The sequence below is a fragment of the Cyrtonyx montezumae genome, unplaced genomic scaffold, assembly GCF_038088225.1.
Source record: "Cyrtonyx montezumae isolate F1298 unplaced genomic scaffold, pur_monq_1.0 scaffold_4, whole genome shotgun sequence".
NCBI lineage: Eukaryota > Metazoa > Chordata > Aves > Galliformes > Odontophoridae > Cyrtonyx > Cyrtonyx montezumae.
The window spans coordinates 4,810,011-4,834,509 of NW_027072045.1; the positions used below are offsets into that span (position 1 = coordinate 4,810,011).

Genomic DNA, 24,499 nt, shown 5'->3' on the forward strand with positions numbered 1-24,499 from the left:
CTCTCCAGCTTTTTCTCAATAATAGGCACATCTAATCCCATTGCTTGCTTCGTGATACGCAGCATTTCTGCAATGCACTGAAGAGTGTCTGAAATCCAATTAGCAGCCTGTCAGACTACAAAACTTGAAATCTCAACATCCTAAGATCTAAAATTAGACTTTTTTTTTGTAACTTAATTAAGCTCGTGGTTTTTTTCCCCTTAGTCCTTAGAGGGGCTGCACTCAAGCTGGAACTGATTTAAAGCTTACAAATATGCTTAAGGAATGAAGAGACACCCTTTAAGCCCTAGACACAAGGCACTGGGTGTAAGTGTATCACAACCATGATACATTTGCAGAAAGAACATACATGATTACATTTACTTCAATCCCTTCTGACTAAACTTAGCGCTCCAGGTAAAAAGTGATGTTTTTCCCTATTAGCATTTCTTTAATCTAGTCAAAGATGCAGCAAGAACATTTCTAAATATTGCTTTCACAAACTAAACCGATTTCTTATGCTATTAAGAACCAATATGAAGTTTGTTTTATCCTTATGTCTAGATCATCATTACTCCAAAATTGGATGTCTTCATTCTAGATGGAAGTATTGCTTTAATACCATATCTGAAGCTTGTTTTTCTCAGTTAAAACAGTAACAGTTCAGTGTGCACAAAGGACACACAGCTTTCTTCCCCTCAGCAGGAGATTTAGCTATATGAAAAGTTATCCACCATAAGTTACTTTAACAGCTAAAGAAAAAGCTTTTTAGGGAAAAGCGTGTATAATTAATTCACTTTCACATATAAAGCTTTTACACAAGAAACAAACCTTTTCCATCTTCATCTGGGTTGCGTACCACAGCTCGAAGGGTGTGAAAATATCCACTTGTATCCTTGTACTTGTAGTGTAGCCTCATGCAGGAGAACTTAGGTTTGCCAAAGAGAGTAGGCTCAGGCCCTGAGAAAAAACAAAGTTAGAAATATCCTTGAATGGAAATAATGAAAAAGATATTGTGTATACCATACCTAAAGAAGTAAGAAAAAAGCTTCCTGTTTTCTTTAAATAACAATACAAGCATTTTAAATAAAAGTTATCAACTGCTTTCAAAGAGCAACTTTGCACACATCTGTTATAATCCATCCTGACTGTTTATTATAGTTTACTCTTTCAGATAGGATGTAATAGCTGCAGAATTTTTCTCCTGTGCCCTAGGAAATGTTTCTGAGAAGATTAAAGTTATGTCTTCACCAATACTATACGTTTCAAGATTTAAACCAAGTACTTCCAACTTTTCAATGCACTTCAATGAGATCTTAATAACTAAACAGCTGAAGGTGTTATACGTTTTTAGTAGGGTATCTGATCTTGCTTTTCCAACTTTAAATGGTAAATCAAGGTGTTTCCTGTATTGTGGAAATCCACAAGTGAGGCTGACTTTTCCAAAGAGTTCTTAGGAACTATGCATGCATAGTGAGAGCTATGGGGAGCAGGTGATAAAATCGTGAGGCACTTTGTAATGGATGATTTAACTTCATTAATGGGGGAAGGGGGGTGAAACAAAGTTAATCAACACAAAACAATTCCAAAATAGCACATTCCTTATCAGACTTCAGTAAAGAAGAAACTTTAGAAAGCTATGAAACACAACTGAGAAACAGCTGCTGTATTTGGCCCAAATAAAAAAAGTCCACCAAATACACATACTTGTAAGTGATTACAGAATTTGATTAATCTGTTACTGCCATTTGAGATACTTTTTTTAATTTAATTTATGGCACTAGTTTCAATGCTTTGATGTTTTCTGGAAGAATCTGTGTTGCAGTTTTGTCATTTTAGAGCCTTAACAGTGATCAAAACTCCATTTCAAGACAGACCACAAGAGGAGACTGTGAAAGAACACACTCAATACTGGTATCTCATCAGCAAGAGAACAAATTTCTAGGATGCGTGGAGGCTTGCTGGTTCTAATCAAAGCAGACTACAGATGCATTAACTGGGCAAGCTATTGTTAAGATCATTCAAGAAATGTGCATTATGTATTCTTACCTATTTCTATTTTTTCAAGTGCTTCAAGGCTTAGCCTTTGGTACTGATTCACCTTGTCAATTTCATCATCATAACTAGAAAAAAGAATCAGAGTTTAAAACTTACTAGCTTTGTTTGAGATTAGTAAAAGTAAACTACTAAAAGTAAGAGAAGCTGGTAACTTACTAGGCCACATAGTAGGCAGAATTAGAAAGTAACAGCAGAACATCCACATCTTTATGAGTGGCATCAATGAGACTGAGGAAGAAGAAAAAGAAGAATAAATATACTTTCCTTTTCACAGCTGTAATGAATTCACATTCTTTATTAAACATATTCTAGGGACCCTCTTTTACAATGACTTCTTATACTTGGAAGTATAAGTAGCTCGAATAGGTCAGTACCGGGTCCATAAAATAAACTCTCACAAGCTCTTAAGATTAAGAGAAAAAAATCTGGGGCAATCCAGGTGATGAGCCTATGCATGTCTTTGCTATTTCAGAAGTCAAAGTTCAACCTGCAGAAGCACTGTTTATCTATTACACATTAGAATACTCTGAACTTGATAAGGAAACTTATCAATGAAATTAGAGTTTACGCTCACTGCCATCACAAAGAGCCACCTAGGCTTTCCTACTAACCATCTATTACACAAGAATTTAACCTGATCCAATATGGCTTTGAAGACAAGTTACACTTCCTGTACCAAGCAATATGGAAACACAGATCAAACAGCCCCATCTGGAACTAATGGCAGTTAAAAGTTCCACCTACTGCATTTGGCACATATAGCCAGATGATTTAAAAAAACAAACAACAACAAAACCTCAAGTACCCACCACTTTTATGGCATCCAAGATAAAAGACAATGTTTGTAAGAACTTTACACTTACAACTGCTCAACTGTAGTTCAAAGCTGATGTTTGCATTCGTTTAACATACCACTTTAAGTTACACAATTTGTCAGAAGTTATTAACAGATGTGACAGCAGCTGGTTGGTTATGACTGGTCAGTTTATTCAACAAACCTTGGGTCACAATCAATAAGTGCCCATCCTCCATGGAATTTTTCATCGTCTGGTAAAAGCAGTTTCATGTAGCTCTGCAACAGCTGACTGATCAATTCCTGATGGCTTCTCAGATTCTCTTTGTGCAGGGCTTCATGCTCTTTCTCTTTTGTAAATATGGAGTAGAGATCCTCTGTTACAGGGATACCCTGCATCAAGTCTGGATTTAAAAACACAAGATATCAAGAGGCTGCCAACAGTTAAGCTGCACGCAACAGCAGTCTGTTAATTGCTTTGTCAATTCCTTGAGTGGTTCTTAAAATAGTGAGTTGTGACCTCTTTTGCTGACAGAAGACAAAATTATACCTACAGATTACACCATATGCCTCAATTCAGGCAACAATCTGTTCAGAAAGATTAACTATCCATTTTTCAAGTTTCTACAATTATGAAAGCTTTCCTACGTAAATTTGAACCCTTCTTTGTCTAAGAGATGTCACAAGAGAATTAATGCTAAAATTAAGTTAGGAACAAATTCTATAGTGATTTATCCTACATATAATTCCACCAAATTGAGTAGCATTTGATGTCCAAATGCTTGCATCATATGGTGTACACACACACACACAAAGGCACGCAGAAAAGGCAGTCAAAGATAAAGCCAAGATGACTCTGAACAGACTTAAGCACAATAATTTAGCTTAACTGAAATTTTATCCTTACCTATGACTGCTTGCCTATAAGCATCCCTGAAACGATTCAGGTAGTATCTGTTTGCAGAATTTACTCCATCCTTCATTACACCTGCAAGCTTTCTTTCACCAGTCCTTGTGAAGTCACCCTGTTACAAGAACATGCAAGTCATGTACACACACAACATAGAAGCAGCAGTCTTAGCTCTTAAGTTCTAAAAAACACGATTGCTACCCATTATGACCATCTAACACATTTCATTTAATTGGAAAGAAATCTCACAGTCAAAATGTTAACCCCAATAGTGAGTAGAAAGATACCTAGCAAGCAGAAGAGCTAAAAATTTATGCCTATAAATCAAATTCTATGCTTCAGAGTTAGAGCCAAATACTAGTAATAAGATATGAGCATAGGGTAGTTTTTGATTGTAGTAAAAAGACTAATGTAATAAATCAAAGTTTAGCAGAGATTTAAAAATGGATTTAAATGTAAAGCATTCTCCCCGCACTTTTTCCAAAACCAGATATCAGGAATTGTTCCACCAGAACACACAGGAAGTAGCTTCAATTCTATGTCCATGGTTTTTCAAGGACTACTTAAAACAAGGAAAGGACAGGAAGGGACTTCATGACTGACTCTGATCTTGTTAGACTATACTTCAACTAACTAAGTAAAGCCTTTGAAACAATAACTAAATTAGTATCATCCTACTACCTACTTAGCCTGATTTTACATCCCTCAGAGTACTTTTGAAGTACCTCAGCTGTGCTTACAAGTACTCTGAGTACATAGCAGTAATGCATATCATAAATCTTAAACCCTTAGCTCAGCTAAGAGCAATGCACCTAGAAATGAAACTAACAGAATGAAGTTCACTAAAGCCAGCAGTTTCACAAGACACCTAGACACTCATGTCTTCCACATTGTTCACACGAAATGTTCTTCTGTTAAAAGGCCACAGTCTCCACCACGAAAACAGAGTACTTGGTAAATCTTCTTCCAGGAGACAGTTTTCCACTGGAGGTAAAAACTACAACGTAGCACACTACTCAATAACAAAATAGGTAACATTTGACCCTTTACCTTCAAGGCTGCTGTGCCAGCATACTGCCGGCTTATGGCATCTCCATTGTTTGCCCATATTATCTGGTAGATTCTATTGCATTTCACTGGCAAAGGCTGTTCTGGTGGCATCACACCCAGTTTTTTGAGCTGGAATTTGACATTTGTTAATATAAGTTCCAGATAAAGTCTTTCACAGTATCAAAGCTTGAATAAAGAAATAAAACACTTAAGCACTTGTAACACTACGTTTTATATGATCTGAATAAGAAGCCCAGTCTGCTCTTTCTCAGATTAAATTCCCTGTTAACAATGAACCAGTGATTCAACGTGAAACATCATAAAAGACGATTCACTGGAAACAGTGGTAATATATTACACACAGACATAAATCAAATCATAAAAAAAAAATAGCTGAAAGAAGACATGAAGATTACTCAAGGTACAGAAAAATTCGTATGGAAAACTATCAAGAGAATTCACCACCTGTTATCCATGTTGAAGTTCTAGCAGGTTACACAAATTAATTACTTTTATTGCAAATGTAGTCATAAAGTCAAAGGTCTGGAAGTAAAGTAGAAACTCTTTCTAGTTACAAGAAAAAAAATGGATGCCATGAAGACTTAGTGTCTACAAGAAAAAGACCAAAGGTAGTATAGTTACTCCATCTTCTGACTCATTCATTCCCCAAAAGAAAACTTTAATAGCAACTTGGTATGTTGTGTTTATAGTAAAAGCTTGTGCATTCTGGACAGTTACTGCTTAACTCTGATACTGAAGGCCTGATATCTTCCCTTCAGAACACCCAGTACTTGCAGGTTTTCCCAGATAAATCTCAGGTATAATAAAAACTGAAACCTTTTTCTCCATATATTAAATTGGTAAAACTGTAGAGTTTCTCATTCTGAAAATGATACTATTACACATGACTGCAGTACACAGTAAATGTTTGACCTACCATAGGGATACCTTGGCAAACTCCAATTTACAACTTACAATTAAAAATGCTCAAGCATGTTTCCAACTCAGGTGAAAAATTGAAAACCCTATTAAGTTCCCAGTTGACAAAATGCTTATCCTACAATTCCCTGAAGACACAAACATAAGGTGCATGTAACCGTAAATATTTTACTTTGTAACTGAGAAAACATTGGGAATTGATTGACATGAACTGATTCTGAAGTATTTTGGCTATAACTTGAGAAGGACAGAGCACATCATAGTTAATATTACAATAATTATTAATGAAGACCCCTCCATATTACATGCAATCCTCTATTTGTAAAGATGGCCTTTGAATTTACATTAGTAATGGAAATAGAAATCTGTTTATTATCTGCAAACAGCAACTGACAGATAAAAGGGTCAGAGCCATTCAATCTTCACCTTTATGAAAGGCCCACCTCATCACCTATCCCACACTTTAAATATAGTCAGATCTGTTCATTTTAGGTTGGGGGAATACCTGAAGCTTCTATGTTACATCTACAAATAATACTACATCCTGGAGAGGGCAGAGGATCAAACCATTTGGAAGGCTAACATCGTGAGCAAGTAGTTCCTCTACACAGAGGAGGAGTGTCCTTGCATGTTATACCACATTGTATTTCATTTCACAGTGGCTAAAAAAGCATCCAGCTTCTACTTGGGTTCTCAGCCTTGAACACCTCATTTAGGGGACTGTTTTTTTTTTTAAAAAAAAACCAACTTCACATTACTGCACATTTTAAACAGCAATGACTAAATCTAAACAAAAGAGTCATCGAGATGTGAACATAGTCCCCCTCTTCTCTGAAGAAAAAGGCTAGGCATCACTATTTTAAAATGATTTTGAGCTAATTTAGCAGCTTCATGGCTCTCCAAGCAGCCTGCAAAGACTCTTTCCAGAAGATTCAGCATTATTCAGTAACAAAGACTTCACAGACTTGCAGGGGTCGGAAGGGACCTCAAGCAGTGGAGTCCAACTCCCTGCTAAAACAGGTACTCTATAATAGGTCACAAAAGTAGGTGTGAATTTCCCTGTGAATAACAGTAAAACTTTCAGGAACTCAATACTAAAAAAGATATTAGTTATACATACCTGCTGTTCCATGACCACTCTTGCAATAGCAGCCTGCACTACATTCGTACGATCCAGACAGTCCATGCAGTTAACTCGAAAAATTCCTTCCTGTTTACAAATCACACCAGCTTGATCAACCCTTCCAAGAGAAAAAAAATGAGTGAAAGCAGTGTAGTTTATCAGCCTCTACAGACAGAATTTTACACAGGAATACAGCTTGATTCCACTCATCCCACCCACGTTATAGGCAGTAAACAGCAAGGAAAAAACAGTATCTGAGAAATGCTGTTGTTAGGTATATAGAGCAGTAACACTTCTGAACACTGAATACACAGTGACACACAAATTCTGCACCACAAAATATTATGACAAAATGTTATGACAAATTCAAGGCCTCTGAATAAGAACATTTTTCCCCCTGAAAGTACTTAATACAAGCCTGAAAACAGTCAAGTACCTACCAGCACCACTTCATGTCAAGAATAATGTCATGAATGGCATCAGTCAGTGTTTGAACATTTTCAAACTTCATTCCTCGGCTAAAATACAGAATTTCACAGCAGTTAGTTTGAATTGAAGCAGTGATTTATTTATTTGTTCATTTTTGGCATTGCAAGTAATAGAAAACAAATGATGTTAAGGATTTAGCTAAGTGGGAGATGCAGGCAATCTTTCAAACTTCAAACAGCAACCAAAGTTCAGAACACTTTAAACAGTTCAGTACTGAAACTTAAGGCAAGACATTTAGATATTTATGCTCTGCAGAATCAGCATTCCTGAATGCTGATTCTGTAAGGAAAACTGAGCATGCAGCTATTCAGGCATGTGTATCATTCTGTAATATTTTAGACAGAGTCAACAAAAAAAGATCTGAAGCTGGGATAGCCTGCCATGGACCTACGCCAGGCTCAGAGAAGAGGCATTAAAACAGTGTTATTTATATTGCATTAAAGTAAAATCCTCTGTATTTTATTATGGAACATCATTAGAATTCTCTAAACATGTGAAAGGTTCTTCTGGAAGAAAACTAGCTTATAGTAATGAATTACGTGCAGAATGCTAAACTGTTAGAAAAGCAGGTCAGCCACCAATTCACACTCACAGCATGTAAAGAAACCTTTGCTTAATAAAGCACAGCAACTTTAAGTTTTTCATTATAACAGTGCATATTTAACAAAGATCAGTGACAAAAATCTACAAAAAGCAATGCTGTTTTTATACCAACTTGTACTTTTTATAGGGCTTTATAAAAAAATATTCCTCCTATCCAAAAGGAAGTGTTTCATACAGAAAACAGGAACAGTGGCTTTTCTCCCCCCTTTTGTTCTTTGTTAAGTAAAAAAATGCAAAGCAATCTTTTAAAATGTGTTTCTTACCAGTGCTCATGGAAGTCAAATGAAACATAGGTCAAATTTGCATTATTGTACAGAAGAACTTGTTTAAGGTAAGCATCTCCAATAATCTTCTCTCTGCCTGTCTGATCCACCAAATTAATAATGACCTGGACAGAAACGTAGATGATTTAACACTTATTATGTGATATCAGTCATATTGCAGAGGGTAACAAGTAGTACAAGAGTTGAAAAAAAAGATTTGTAGGTCACCTTGTATAAGTTATTCGATCTCAAGTACAACTTATCAAAGACAGTAAGTTCTAAATATTAGCTGAATGTTAGCACAAGAACTATAAAATGCTAAGGACAGGTATACAAAGGTAGGGCTTAAACATCTTTGCAAGATGCTGCACTTCATGGGTACCTCTAAATCGAGATAAGATTGCATTTATGTAGCATAATTCCAACCATCACAAAAAGCTTTTTAAAAAAAGCTTTGTAAAAAAAAGCTTTTGTAATTTCATCACGTAGTACTCACCTGCTTTTTGTAATTTTTCAGCTGCTCTTCAAAATGTGCACGAAAACAGGACACAGTTTCATTTTCACCTACAAGGCAGAGCAGTGTTAGACAGAAGCTGCTTGTTCAGCAGTAAGTTCTTTTTGAAGTATTAATTCATACACAATTCTATACTCAAAGATTGCCTTGCTTAAAGGCAGCATAATACATTCTACAGAATTACAGTCTGTCATTAGTTCTATCAGCTCCAACACTGTTGCTCTATTACCATATTTTACTTGCAAAAACATTTTTCAAGTTTGCTCTCTTTTTCTTTTGAGCTAAGAGCAGAGTGGTGTGGAAGGAATTCTGATCTCGCATTATTCCACTTAAAAACTCACTCTTGTCCAGACGGGGCCGTGGGTTATATCTATATCCAACTTGGCTCCAGAAAACAGGCACAGAGCCTCTTGTTTGTACAAACGAAAGTGTATGATTATGGACATGAATCAGTTGCTCTGTCTCGACATAATTTGCCACATTTCCATTTTTATCCACACCTCGTCGCTTATACCTCATTCCTAGGAAGAACAAGAATAATCAATTCACATTCTAAGTATTAAAATGGCTAACTCCTACATTATGGCTTTTTTTTTTCCTCCCCACCCAAACTCTAAAAAATAAATAAAGGAATTCCAGACAAAACCAATAATCAATGCTAAGAGTTTCTCCTATTTCTATCAGGACAGAGTTGCAAGTTTCTAATTTAAGCATTCTTTATCAAGAGGGAAATTCTTCTCAAAAGCATCACTCTTGAGGATACATTTGATGCACAAGAGGAAACTTATGCTTAGTTTTAGTAACTGATCTCCTGTAAGAGAAGGATACATTTCTTTACCAGCCCTGTGCCGACTCCGACGTGAAATAAGCACCACGAGGAACGTTGGATGAATGTCATCTACACAAGTTGACTCCTGAGGAGGTGTTTCAGGACTGCTCTTCTCATCATCAGAAGATTCACTATAGTTGACTACAAGTTCTTCAATTTGCACGAATCCTTGTATGATGGGCATAATCCAGAAGTCTACTTCAGTATTCTGAAGATTACAAAAAACAACATTAAATTCCTGTTTGTTCTGCACTGTATATAACTATTTCTTCCATTTCTCATTTACAAACAGTTCCTTCACATTCCTTTCAAGTTTTAAAGTAGATTTTGTCATATTCCTTGTCTTATTTCTGTAAAATGTATCAGCTTTTTTCCTCGTTACAGGGTTCTTAAATTAGGAATAAGATAAAGAAAGCAACTTAAAGATTTATTTTTTTTTACCTCCTGTAGAAACGAAACAAGATAAAACAAGGAAAGCAGAAATTTATTAACAAACAAAGACAGATACAAGACATAAGTAAAGTGTCTGCTATCATTTTTCAAAGAACCTAGGACAAGGCCTCACCTCAAGTGAGTGTAGTTACAGTTCACTGATTTATTTAGGAGGTTAACTCGGAATGAATCATATACTGAAAAAAAATTAGTAGTTATTGTGTGTCTATTTGATTCTGCTCATTAACCAAGAAGCCTCATTAGCTTTACCTACTCAGAAAAGAAGTTCAGAACAACTTCTTCCATACTGCTCTTATGCAGATTAGCTATTCTGTTGAAACAGAAAAGCAGTATTCCCCACTTCAGAAGATAAAAATCATTCCATCATTCAAATAAGAAAACTTCGGATTAGATTTTAAGTTTACTTTCACAAATCAGCACAAACTGGCACATCACAGGTTATTCTGCATTGCTTTACTAAAATAAGCCATCTAAGGTGAGTTTATTTGTTAACTAGCAGTAAACACAGGCTAACTGAAAGTTTGGCTGGGGGAAGAAGGAAGCATCAGCTGCCTAGGAAGTCAGGTGCAGCCCTGATCACGACCTGTCCAAGCACATTTTCAAATCAACTCCTATGAGGTCTTAAATAAACACTAAAAACAAATTAACTTTTTTTCTTAAGTAGTACTTATAAAACACAGCTTTTGTTAGAAATAACTCACATCAGTGATTATAAGATCTTCAATCATGTGTTTGTTCCAAAAGAATCTGTCATCAACCTATTTAAAACAAAAGAGACATTTTTTGTGACAGAAATATTCAGAAATACCTCTGGCAAAGACACCAATGTTATTGACTACAACTGCACGAGTTCAGCGTTCACTACTTTTGAATGTAACAGCTCAATTCAAAGCACACTGCTGGAAACTTTACTTCATTCTCACGCACTGAACCCAGTAACAGGGCAAGATCTTCAGTTATGGTAGACTACCAGAGGGTGTGACCAGTCAAGTTTTGACCAGCACTCTTTCCATTATGTGTGCAGTTCATGATGTAGAACACTTACTTTTCGCCAGAGTGGCAAGTCAGTTTTCTCACACGCACTCTGTCTCTGCACAGAATTTGTTAGATCATAGGTAAGGCTGTAGTAAAAAGAATCTGAATCCATGAACATTTTGAATAATTCCTCCAACAACCTCTTCTCCAACCTCTCTTTCTCTTTGCTTTCTTTAATCTGAAAGGAAAGTAATGTCTTTATATCTTTTTGAAAAAGGATTCTACCCACATTTGCAAAATACCACTTCTAAACTTGTGAAGCATTTTCTCATTTGACAAACAGGATCTTACCACTCCTAGCAGAAATACCATGCATCACAGAAATACTTCCTTATCAAGGACATCTAGAGCAACTGGGCTCAAAACTACTGAGTTGACATTCAAGCAATAATTCCCCACCTGAAGAGTTTCTAAACTAAGCTACTCATTGAGTCTACCTCTTCTAATCTTAATATTCTTTAGATTTTTCAAATCAAAACCACAGTGTCTGAAGTGTTTACTATGTTGGGTTTCTTTTTCTCCTTCAAGATGATACGAGGTTCTCTGAGAAACTGTGCACCAAAGTTTGTCTAACTCTATGATAGTAGATTTACGTAGAGCAACTTAAAGAAGTTTAGAATCCCACTAGAAACAAGTCTTGATAAGAAAACAGTCCATTAGGAAATGATCAGCAATTACTTTTACAAAATATAAAAACAGAAGAGCAACAGTGAAGTAATAAAAATGAAGTCAAATTTCAAGACACAGCAGATATACATTCTAGTCCTACTGGATCTTTTCCAGGTCTTAACACTCTACTTTACTACCCATTCATCATAGCCTCTGAGCTAGCAAATAAACATTTTGGAAGGAAAGAAACATCAGTAAAAAGCCTTACCTTCTTTTTATTTGGAGCAGATACATTTGATTTAATTTGTGTAAGAGTCTTCAGCAGAAATTTTGAGTCATCTGGGGACTGTGTAATCTTCTCTGGCTTGTTTATTCCAAAATGGTGCTTTTTACATAGCTATGTAATAATGATATTGAATTAAAGCCTATATATAAATACTCTCAATAAAATCCAAGTAAATTTTAATTAAAGCCTACGAAGTCCACAGACTTGGGGAGGAAGCTCTGTAACACGGGAGGAACGTATACATTTCCATCTGTAGCATAATTCTCACCTCCTTCTTTTTTAAAAGCCATATTCCCCCATGACTGTCTATTTCCACCTGACATGAGTATCCAGACCCAGTCTCAACGTATTACCAAGCCTTTACAGTAAATTAGTATTATTCACAGCATCATTCTCCCAACAGCCTACTAACCACAGTCAGTGTGCACACTGTAAAGTGCTAGGCTTAACTGAAAATCCTACCACCCTCATTCTTAAGAAGTGGTCAGAAGAAGGGTTTGTTTAAAAAAAAAAAAGAAAAAAAAAAGGGAATAATTTATTGAAGATATTCATACCTCCAATTCCAGATCCTGAGGTTCTGTTTCAGAAAGTGGAATCACTGCAACCTTTGTTATTTTGTACACCTCATGGTCTCCTGGAAGTTTGCCAATCAAGGCTTTCTGACGAATTAAAAGTAGCCACCATGGTAAGTCTGGAGAAAGATTAGTAAAGGCTTACTGCAAAGTCGTTTTCTTTAATGAATCTGTCAAATTTTTCCTCACAGTGTAAAACTCCCTGCTTGGAGTTATTTGACCCAAAGAATCCAGTGAATGATGACTTGCTGTATTTTGCTATTACACATTACAAGAACAAATCATCACCTGGAAAAAAAGTATCTCATTAATGAGCCTTGATAGCAGAGAAGAACTGAACACAGCCAAGTGGGTTTTGTTTCCTTTGAGTGCACTTTTTAAAAAGGACATGGTTATCTTGGCATTCATTTCAAAACTCCATTTGTATTACAGCCAAAGCATGTTTAAAAAAAAAAACAAACTAAACAAGAACAGCAGTTCCCTGGCAGACCAAAAGAAAACAGTCAAGAACCAAGTATGCAGATTAAAAATGCCCTGAAGAAAAAGCTTCAGCAACAACCACAGAAGCTTACTGTAACAGCCAATAACTTCTAGAAGAGCAGTGCTTCTGCAGTTTAAAAGGCAGTTCTGTAAGACTTCTTAATTAAGATGACTACTTACTACCTGCCCAAGGTCAGACATTCCATACACAGAACACTATAGGTACATGTCTTTCCATAAGCTGCAAGTGTTAGGTTGTCCACCAAGTTCTCATGGTTTGTTTTTGTTGCTTTTCTTCTTAAAATCCTATGGTGAACTATGGCAGAGCTGGCAGCAACAACTGATGTAAAGCACTATATAGAAAGCAGGCTATTACCTCTCATTCCTCACAGAAAGGAATTTAGCTCTGCTTCTGCTTCACTGTCAGCACACTGTTTAACTTATTTTCTAGCATTTCCCAAACAGCCTGGCATTTAGCTACCCCAAGTGCCTTTTAGCAGCAATTAATCTTAAAACATCCATAAGTTTACTACAAATGACACTTTTTGCAAGTATTTTGATTCATCACTTTCTATTTACTAGTTCTAAGAAGACTAGATGAAAGTCAAGAAAACACAAGCTGTTGATTGGATTAAGTTAAAGACAGCAGCAGTTGCACTTCACTGAAGATATTTCAGATGCTGAACCACAAGTCTCAAGAGGCACGGTAACAAAAGAGCTTTCCTTTCCTGGGTATAGGGAGGGAAGTATTTCACTTCCTTTTTTCTTACAGAGTCTAAGGAAACTTGACAGTAGCATTTAACTCAGGTCTTAACAACCCACATAAGAAAAACAAACTGATAACAATGCATACATTAAACTGTATTTTAACCACAAGACAAATGTGTGGTTGCAATGTGGAGTTAAGTGGAATTTGGCTGGCACTGACTAAGAAGTCCAGCATTGGTTATAGTTGGATATAAAATTGATTAGAACTTTCACTGCTAAAAAAAATAAAAATACACCTGGACTACCATACAATGCTCCTAGCAGTAACTTCAATAGACAGAAGCCAAAGTTACTCTTTGGCTAAAAGAATAACAAAGGGAAGGAAGTGAAATTTGCTAAAGCAAATCAGGGAATCTCAGCTAAGAATTTGATTCAAGGCTATCATTAACACTTGAGTCGTGGAAGTAACTACTTACACTACTAATAAAAAAAATACCTTCTTTCTAGCCATGTAATTTCACCTAAAGCAGTTTGAATGATTATATTCCATACATACATAAATTGGATGACAAAACAATTAATATTCTGTAATTGATAGCATGTTTATGCAATAAATGTTCTTCCCACAAAGAGGCAAGCACATGCACATACTATTCTAACAATGTATACCAAGAAGATGTGCAAGGTTACATTTCACACACTGTCTTCATTACAATTGGGAAGGAGTTCAGGATATATTATTTTTAATCCATATTTTCTAATAAGTCATCTTGGGATAGGCCAACAGGGGGTAAGAGAGACCACATCCCACTATTCAGATATTCCTTTAGGTTTTTTTCCTAAAAAGAAAAAAATCTTACTGCTTACGAAACTTCAGTCCTGTGGAAGAAGCAAAACATAGCTTCAGTAGATTTTATCTTAAAATGAGTACACAATTACATCCAGATGTACAAGTAAAAAATTCTTCAAAGAACTAAAAAGACAACCATCCAATATTGGCTGGTTTCTCACAAGACTGCTTCCCTGCCAAGAAAGCTTTCCTACAAACTCTCCTGTGCTAGGCCAGCAACAAAGCCAGCAAGATTTAAAGTAAATTAAATCCCATCCCTAGTTACAGCAAACTGGCAGTTTCCAATGCTAAATTAAGAACATCCCTATAGTCAGTTCCAGGTTATTTCAAGGTCATTTTAGGACTATTCCAGCATTCTTGCATTAAGATCTTTCAAGAACACATAAGGATCTATGTCCAAGACCAAGTGAATATGGGCTTTGGGCTTACTGACAGCTTAATAGCATACTGGCAGCAACTTTAATTGTATTTAAAGTTTACAGTATTAGTCAATAAGATGCTGAGCAGAACAATCCCATAAAGGAATCTAATTATCCAGAAGTTCAAACTAAGTTTTCTAATCTTTTTTGTCCAGACAGAGGGGATAGGGAAAGAAAAAAAAGGAAGAAATCAGAACAAGTCCTCCTGATTCTGCTGGCACAAATGAGGCTTAGAAGAAAAGAATTTCATCCAGCTTGCACAGACCAATACTCTTATCAAGTATGGAGATAATGGTCCAGCACTTAAATATTTATACAATTCTTACTGATAAAGTTTCCAGGTGACAAAGATTGATACACGAATAAGTAATGAAGACAGTTACTGTTACAGTGTTAGATGACTCAGCTGGAGGACTACACAGAACTATACCTGTACATAATCAAGCTAGAGTTCATCGGCAGTAATTGGTTTAAAAAGACCTACTTAAGCCATTTCAATCAGCTCTCTTATTTTGACTGCAGCCCAATGAGGACTCTCTCAGTGTCTGTCCACAAGACAGCTGCATTATTAAATGTCTCAACATGCACAATAAGAACAGTCTGCAAGCACCTTGTGTTATTCAAAAAAGAGGCAAAGAAGAAACCAAATGCTAGCACTTGCCTAAGAAGCACCTGGACGGAATGTGTGGATGAGAGTAATTGATACAGTAGCTGTAAAAAAACATATGGAAAAACAGACCAGATATCAGGCTTATTACCTGATAACCTTAATTTACCTGAGAGCAAAATGGCACTTTAACAATTGTCACATGCTGGGGAAGAGTTTCAATGCAGCTTTCATGAGCATAAGTGCCTGACAGTAAGCATCATGCAAAAATATTCAGTCAGTGTGATACAACAGATCTTTCAGAGAGCACATATCAATGTCTCCCCCTTGAAAGGCTTTTAGGTAAGAATCCCTAAAGAGAAGGGGGAAGGCCTCTGTGTACAAAAATACTTGATTAACAGACACAAGCATGTCAAAAGCAAGCAGGAAGCATTTTCCCACAGCAGGAAAAAAGGCTGTTACTGGAGTTCAGCAATCATTTATCTATTTATTATGGACAGCACATACTGAAGAGCACAGACTGTCTGGGTGAGAAGAGAGCGTCAGAGAAAGGCAGAGCCTGAGCCACCTCATATCACCAGATCAGAAAGAACTGCTGAATAGGTCTGCAGAAGGAGGACAGACAAAATATCAGGTAAAATTCAAGGAAGGTCAAGCGATGCAATTGGAAAGAGGAAATGGCTGTATGAAAAGAGAAAAGCTCTGAACTGTTCTCTCAGAAGTGAGACCTAGCAGTTACAGTAACTATGGAGCCAGCCACTTCCCACAACTCAATCCATCATACCCTGGCAGTCAGTTTTCTTTCTTCCTCTATTGCTAGTGTGCCACCTGCTATCTTGACTCAGTTGTTCCTGTGTGACAAACATCTGATCCATTTCAGCACTTACTCCATCCTGGTATCCTGGAACACACTTAAACTTTACCTGTATTGATAATCTATTCAAGAACGATATAAGATGCGTGGTCTAAGCATTTATAAAAGGGACAGCACATAGTAAACGAAGTAGATTTTATGGCTAGCTTTTCTACCTGGCAGTGAGTAGACATGCAGAACTCTACTGGAAAAGATTCCTTCTGGGATCTTATCAAAAATAAGAACTTTCCAAATGTTCCTTTTAGGGTACTTTAAAAGTACTGTTCCAAAGCAGTAACCACTCTTAATGCGCTTAATTGACAACAATCACATTGTCAGATATTGAAAAAACTTCTATCACTTAATAAAAATATGCTTAGCAGCATTATTGAACAAGGTGAACAAAAATATAAATGAGTGCATTTCACACAGAGCCTCAGGTGGAACTTCCTTCAGGTAGTGACTTCTATTCTTCGTGGATACAGCTCTCTATTTTTACAAGACAATGACAAAATAAAATACATGCACAGGAAAGAGGAATTTGCTTACCACAACTAAATATGAACACTTTGACAAGTTCATATAGTTGGGAAGTATTACCCTGTTGCAGTGAACACTGCATAACCCACTTGTGTTACACAGTTCTATCTGTAGTATCAGTGCCTTTAAAACAAATTGAATTAGCAGTATAAAAAAAATGCCACATACCTGTATGAAGCTGAACTTTACCAATGACTCCTTCTACTAGGCCCAGGCAAATGGGATTCCATGCCAAAAGAAGATCAGTAGCTGAAAAATATACATATGTGTGTATGTATTTAGATTTTGTAGTAAACTCAGATGGATGATCAATCCAGCACGTCACTGCTTCCATTTTCTCCACACAGAGAATAGAAAATATGCTATGACTCTCACAACAAGAGTAAGATACATAATCTGTTCAATTTTTGCTTGCTAATAAGGAGCTATTTTAATTAACTGTCCAAATGATTCCTCCTGCTTATAGTTCTTATCCTTCCTGGTTATTTCAGAAAAAAATCTATATGAGTGTTTTCGGTACATAATTCAGTTTAATGGAGGTTTAGTTCTCCTAATATACACTGGAATTCATAACTTAATTGAAACTTCATATGGTCATAGTGAAATTAAATACAGGTCATTAAGCTGGTAATGTAGCTCCAAGAATACCAAGCAGATGTTAACTCTCAGCCCCAATGCTCTGTCATATCTACCCAGATATTATTCATTTCACAACATTTTTACTATTTATATATAGATAGACATTTTCTTTCGGAATAATAATGAAGTATATAAGGTTTCATGGTTTCTAAGAAACCATCTAAGAAGTGTCAATGAACCACATAGGAAGTATAAATGCAAACAGGAAGGCAATGCTACCAGCTTCATCATCTGCAAAAGGTATTCATCTCAACATTAAAGCCACAGTTTGAGGCAAATAAGTAAGGCAGCATCAGTGTGAAAAGCATTTGATGGTAACAAGATTATTACTCACTTGGTGTTTCTAGCAGCTGTTTAGTACCTGTAAAGTTCAATAATGCAGCAAATGAAATTTCTGAATTTTAGTTTAAGTCATTAAAATCAATATCTGTGAGGAAATCTGAGGATTTTTAATTCCAATAAGTTTAATATTAGCTCCAAGGAGGAAAAGTTTCTCCAGTTTACATGTGGGCAAGTTGCCTATCTTAGATCCCAGGGTAAATATGTAAACATTTTCAAGAGCACACTCACACAACACCTCAAGATAAAGAAAACAATCATCCACCCACACCTTACTCACAAGAACTTAGTTTCTCCTTTAATGTCTAAAATCTGCAGATAACAACCAAGAGTATTTTATTCTTTAAAACACATACCTCTTTATAAACACTATGTTCCCCTTGAAACTTATTCACAACTCAGACTGCTGTTCCAAGAACACAGATTTATTCCCAGCTTTCAGTTTAACACATTTCATAGTAAACCAGTTTAATCATGAAATACAAGCACTTACATGTGACAGAAGTCAGCATAGATCTAAACTGAACTTAAGCAAAAGGAGCTTGCTGCACTGTGCTTTCACAAAGAAAAGTGGGAAGTACATGCATAGGGTATCAAGATTTTGAGATGTTTGCAGGAGGCAGTACAGAGCTACAGTTAACATATGCAACCAGGCTGTACCATTTAATGGCAGATACATGCAGAAAAACTCCTGATTGTTCCTGTTTTACTGTGAAAGCACTAGAGACAGCTACTAGCTACAGGATCCAACATAAGAGAAATTAATCACTCCTAAGTTCCTAGGGAGACTAAAAGAGATGAGCACAGTGATTTATGCTCAAGCTCTCTAAGTACTTCAAACTCATCATGTACCTGCATACTGAATATTTTTCACTTATACAGAAAGCGTTTGAGTACCAACTGAGCTCTTCATCTCAGAGTTTCAGTTGATATAACCCACAGGAGCATCTTTGTGCTGAGTAGATATGAGCACCAAGCTTACAGGAAAGAGTCACACAAGGAGCCTTCCCTGCTCCCAAGTCTTTCACCTCCTTCCCCAGCTCACCAACACATCCTGAGTCTCACCTTCTCCTCAAGAATCCTTGTTGACTCTGATCTTGGAGATTTGACTGCCTACTACAACAAATCCTGAGGAGTTATACTTCAAACTTCATCTACTTTTTGCTATCTTTGACATTTATAATTTACTTTACTTCAATCATGAACCAAGGAGAGATAAATAGATAACAGCAGACAAAAAAAATTACTAAGTCAGGCATATACAGGAGTACTGGTAGCAGTTTAAAAGATTCATATCACTTCATACTTAACAGAGCTACTACAAAAATAATAATCTGAATATTATTCAGGTCTCTTTAAGCCATTTATTTCCTGCTATGACAAGATATATTAAGCACAGAATCATTAAGGTTGGAGAAGACCATTATGATCATCTAGTCCATCAACCCAACCTCACCATGCCCACTAAGTGCATTCCTCAGCACCACGTATTTATGCTTCTTGCAAACCCCCTGGGATGGTGACTCCACCACTTTCCTGGGCAACCTATTCCAATACCTCATTACCCTTTTTGAGCTAAACTTCTCCTAATATTCAACCCATTAGTAGGAAAGCTCTCAACAGCAAGCTTGTTCTAATAACTTACAAAAATGGGAAAAATGTTAAAAAAGATTTAGTTGTAATAACAGGTACAAGGAAATGAAAGCTTAGACTTGCCCACCAAACAAATAAGATGTAAAGAAACTGGTACTGGGGACTGTAAAACAAGAAGGGTTTTAATGGAACCTTTATTATTTTCATGGTTTACTCTGACATTCACACCCCCAGATGTGGCCATATGCAATGCCCAAGACTTCCATACTACTTCTCCCAAGTAAGGCAGAGAATGAGAACTGACTAAATTTTGACTATTGTGTTCACTGAAAGCATAGCCAAGCTTTGGAAAAATAGGAGCTAGTATGACATATATTTGACTCCAAATAAGACCTCAGAAGACACCAAATACAGATCCACGAGCTGGGAAGCAATGATTCTTGAAATAAGTATGATTATCAAACTACCATCAGTGAACACACGAAAGCCAACTGTTCCCAGGAAGCTGAGACACGGTGGGAGGAAAAGCCACATATTTAGCAACTCTTGAGGAGATTGACGTGTTCCTCCCAGCACCCAGCAAAGTTCAGCTGTAAAGAACTCATAGAAGAAATGCCTGAAGGCTATGGAAAAAAATATCAATTGTGGAATCACACTGTTTGGTGACAGTATCAGAATATATATATATTTTTTAATTTTACTAAAAGAATATATATTTCTAGAAGAAGAGCCTTCTAAAGGAAAGCATGTGTGACAGCACAGAAGCAAGCAGCTCAAAGTTGTTCTAACTAAACAAAAAACATCAGTTTTGATATTCTGACTAGAATATATTTACTAGTTAGAGCTCCAATTCCCACATAATGGTCCCCTCTGGAATCAGAGCTCCCAGCCAGCCAAGCCGAATAAATATAATTAAAGTAAGCACTGAAATAAATGTCTTCTCTGGAGAAGTACACTCCAGAACTATAAGGTAAATGAACCAAATTATTCCACATTTCCCCTACCTCATGCTCCAAAAAATAAATAAATAAATACAGGCTTTCATGTTGAGTGCAGTCCTGCTTACTCAGTTTCAGACAAAGCAGCACTCAAGCTTTTGTTTAATACTGTAAGATTGTTTAAGATTGATTGTTTGCTGTAATTTAACCTCCTGCCCAGCAGTTCTGCAGCAGCTATTCCTTTAGCCATCGTCATGAATTCCTAAAATTAAAGCAAGAGTTACATCATTATGTAAGAATTTCAAATATATGGAGACCTAAAAAAGGTCAAACGTGAGCCTATAAGATTAGTTTAACTATGAAATTCAGTAAGAATTTAAGAGGCAATATAAGTTGGTAGATAGTTACATGCTGCAGAAGATGCTTAGGTCTTTCTATAGCCAAAAAGGAAGCAGCCAAACCAAAAAAAGCAAATCCTCAGATAAAGTTTCCTGTTAGCATATTCAAATGTCTCTTATGTATATTAGAATACTGAATGCTGAAGTCACACAACAGCAAGTGTGAATTCATTTAAATGTATGTCAGTAAGCATTATCTACCACAGTGCTCTATCACACCAAGCACTGGAATATTCTCTATACCCAAACACCAAAGGAGCCATTGTCCCCCGCACCAAAAAGTTAAGAACTGTACAGAAAAGTCAATAAAAGCAGTGAGCTAAGCCAGGTGGAACGTACTCTGCTCAGGGAGCTTATGATGCCCTCAGTCAGCTTCAATTTAAAGAGCTGCCAGGGTTTGATAAGCTTTAGCACATGCACTCAGAACTTTGGGACAGAAACCTGGTACACAAGTGCACGCTTTAAAGTACAGAATTTCCCATTCTCTCCCTTACCCCCATCAAATAAATTCAAACAACTGGAAAATAAATTGGCTCTTCTCACTGACGGCTGTCTGAAATTAATGATCACCAAGCATACATTTACTTTCCACAGTGACCGCATCAGCATTGTAATCACAGCACAATAGAACTTCCACCACAAACACAGAACAAAACCAGCTTTGATGTGATTATTTCCACATCAGCTCTCTGAACTTACCAGCAGCAATGCAAAGGCAGAAACATCAGATAAAGCTTCGTGAACTGTTTGTGTTTACGCAAATATAATCCTGGGAAAGGCGATATAAAAGCAACTTGGAAGTCTGTCAAAAGCCAAAACTGCTTTCCAGCTCTTTCCCCATTCTACGCCCAGCAGAGTCGATCCAAGGTCAGGCACAAGCTCTAACAAGGGAAAAAACTACTGCTCTGGGACACAACACTGCTCAGCATCGAGCAACTACCGCCGGGTCTGATGAGCTTGGGGAGGCAATCAGCCTCCCTCGGGCAGGAGGCAGGAAATTAAAATAAAAGATCTCATTTTAAACCTGTGGATCCAGTCCTTACCACTGAGCTGCTGTCAGGTTCAATCCATCAGATAGCTACAGCCATTTATCTTCCAATTTTGCTGGAAATCAGGGGGTACACTTCTCAAATGCTGGGGAATTCCAAGGAATGGATCTCAGCCGGGAAGCATTCTGTCAGTGTACTCAGAATGAAAGTCAAGTGGCATTGAACTTTAAGCTCTATTTATACATTTACATAAACATGGAGCTCCCATATATTTATAAATAAGCACGGGCTGTATCTAGACAAACATCTAAACTACACAGAAATTCTTTCCATTGCCTGTCAGGGTTGCAATTCTCACAGCCACCTTCAGGGTTCAATAAAAGCACTATCTATTAATATGCAATAAAGAAAGCACTAAGAAGCAACCTATTGTAAATATTTAAAGTAAGTTTTCCAGCTCTGCTAATACAGCACCAGACATCTGAGGAGTTAATTTTATTACTTTTGTTTTTTTCTGAGTTGAAGGTTTTTCCTCCCCCGTTAAGTTTTGACTGCTTCAGATCAAAGGCAACAAGCACTATCAGGCCTTTTCAAAAGAAACTGTTTTCAAGTTCCAGTTCCACATTGAGCAGTGTTCTGAAATATTAGCCAGGATTAAAAGATTACAAGTTAACTGCGAAGACTTAAGAGCATGAAATATTTCCTAGAAAAAAAGGCCTCTGAGAACCACTTCAGCAAGCAAAATTCAGCTAAGTTCCTTCTGGCAGACTCCTAAATTCGTGTTTAATCTACTCTAATTGCTGAAAGATGGAGGAGTATTAGGACTTACAAGTACCAATCCTTGGGTGATGGAGCACTGGCACAGGCTGCACAGAGAGGTGGTGGAATCTCCTCCAGAGACATTCAAAAACCCCTGGATGCCTGCCTGTGCAACCTGGGCTAGGAGCTGCTTTGGCAGGGGGTTGGAATAGATGACCTCTACAGGTCCCTCCCAAGCCCTACCTGTGATTCTGTGAACACCTAATGGTCACAAAGTGTGAGCTTTATTGACTTATTTCCTAGCTCAAACTTAAAACAAATGATCTCTTCAGCAAGTAACTCGTTTAAATAATCTTTAATTTGCCATTTAGATAGCTCACTCAGTCTGTTATAGACTTGAGCCCTTGGCCATTTAGAATTGAAATGCTCCTCTTCTATCAGAGGAAACAAAGCACCACCATCCACTACCCCACTGTAAAATGCCTATATCTATAGTCCAATCTAGAAGGAATTTTTCTTTTAAAATCCCAGTGAGTCTTCCCATTACTGCACCTCACAGCTTTCTTACAATAACCTGTTCACCCCTCAGTCCCTAATCAGGAGAAGCATACTGTCCAAGCAGGTAATTCAATGCAAGTTTCTTCCCACATGCATGGCTCAACCATAAGAGCACAGACGTACGCATCCATCCAGCTTATGTTTAAGGAAATGAAATGGTTTGGCATCCTTGAACACCTTCCTTATGCATTTCAAAACTGGACCAGATAAACAGGAACAAATTAATGTAGCATTCAGGTTGGATAGAGACAGATTTAAAATGAGGGATGTAACAACAATTCTGCTCTTACTGCAGTAAAACTTCTTTAAAAAGGAGTAACCAGGATACTAAGCCTAAGAGACAATATGTCATGAAATGAACCCTTACTACCTGTAAGGATAAAGAACACCTCTTTGCACTCTGCCATATAATTCTGAGTCACCAGGCACTGCTTGTGAAGACATAAAAACATAAGGAAAAAACATCCAATTGCCTAGAAAGCACACAATATTACAAGTAATTCCACTGGGAACTCCTGAGCTATAAGCAATAACGAACTGCCACTATCAGTTGTTCCAAAGCCAGCTAAGGCACACAAAGTTGAAGGGACCTGCAATTAAATCCAGAAGTATCCCAATTGGTAATTATAAAATAACAGGGACAAACTGAAGAGGCTTTTCCAGTTGCACACTGCTTATATATTCATTACACAAAAACAAAATTGTTACCTATACACACAGTCACTAAACGTAAGCTGAGCTTCACATTCACTAAATTCAACTGGCAGTCTCCTTCTACCTTGGAAGGATTTGTTTTGTTTCTCCTTAAGTTGTTCATGAACACCAAACATGAGCATATAGCAAAAAAAGGTTTTGTCATTTGGGAAGGCAGGATCCTCTCCCATCCACAAAGTGCCACCTCAATTCATTCTTCCCCTATAAGGTCTCTTGCTTCCATAAAAAGTCCGAGGAGAAAGTAGTTTAGCACAAGATCACAAGCTATGCTTCAGTGGCTAAGAAGCCCTTACTCTTAAAGTTACTTCTAGCCAAAGTCTTCTGCCCTTGTTCAATCCTCTTTCTTTGATTTTCTCAGCCAGAATATTTTGCACAGAAAGCACACTTGCACGTCAGACTTTAAGCATTTCAGATAACCATGCAGCTGCTAGGAAAGCTTGAATTACTGCAAGGCAGTGCTTCATTCAGGAAGTGAAGTAACTCTAGCAGAGTATGTAGTCCATAACAATTACTCAAACATCTCTTATACTGTAATGTACATAATTTGGAAGTGATTTTCAACTTTTATCTTCATACCTTCAGGATTGCAAGATGCTCAAGTATTAAAAAT

General features: G+C 37.0%; 1 protein-coding gene across 1 annotated transcript in view; it reads right to left on the reverse strand.

Moving 5' to 3' along the window:
- The window catches only part of INPP5F (inositol polyphosphate-5-phosphatase F), a 35,331-nt gene that overhangs the window by 4,191 nt on the left and 6,641 nt on the right, over positions 1–24,499 (reverse strand). The window contains exons 2-19 of the mRNA XM_065746901.1: positions 17,131–17,211; positions 12,488–12,624; positions 11,916–12,044; positions 11,049–11,216; positions 10,705–10,761; positions 9,560–9,758; positions 9,063–9,242; positions 8,704–8,771; positions 8,208–8,332; positions 7,293–7,370; positions 6,850–6,970; positions 4,791–4,919; positions 3,738–3,855; positions 3,036–3,234; positions 2,194–2,265; positions 2,029–2,102; positions 811–939; positions 1–88 (exon numbers count right to left, since the gene is read on the reverse strand). Coding sequence (XP_065602973.1) covers positions 1–88; positions 811–939; positions 2,029–2,102; positions 2,194–2,265; positions 3,036–3,234; positions 3,738–3,855; positions 4,791–4,919; positions 6,850–6,970; positions 7,293–7,370; positions 8,208–8,332; positions 8,704–8,771; positions 9,063–9,242; positions 9,560–9,758; positions 10,705–10,761; positions 11,049–11,216; positions 11,916–12,044; positions 12,488–12,624; positions 17,131–17,211 — 2,152 coding nt within the window. The remainder of the gene's footprint in view (positions 89–810; positions 940–2,028; positions 2,103–2,193; positions 2,266–3,035; positions 3,235–3,737; positions 3,856–4,790; positions 4,920–6,849; positions 6,971–7,292; positions 7,371–8,207; positions 8,333–8,703; positions 8,772–9,062; positions 9,243–9,559; positions 9,759–10,704; positions 10,762–11,048; positions 11,217–11,915; positions 12,045–12,487; positions 12,625–17,130; positions 17,212–24,499) is intronic.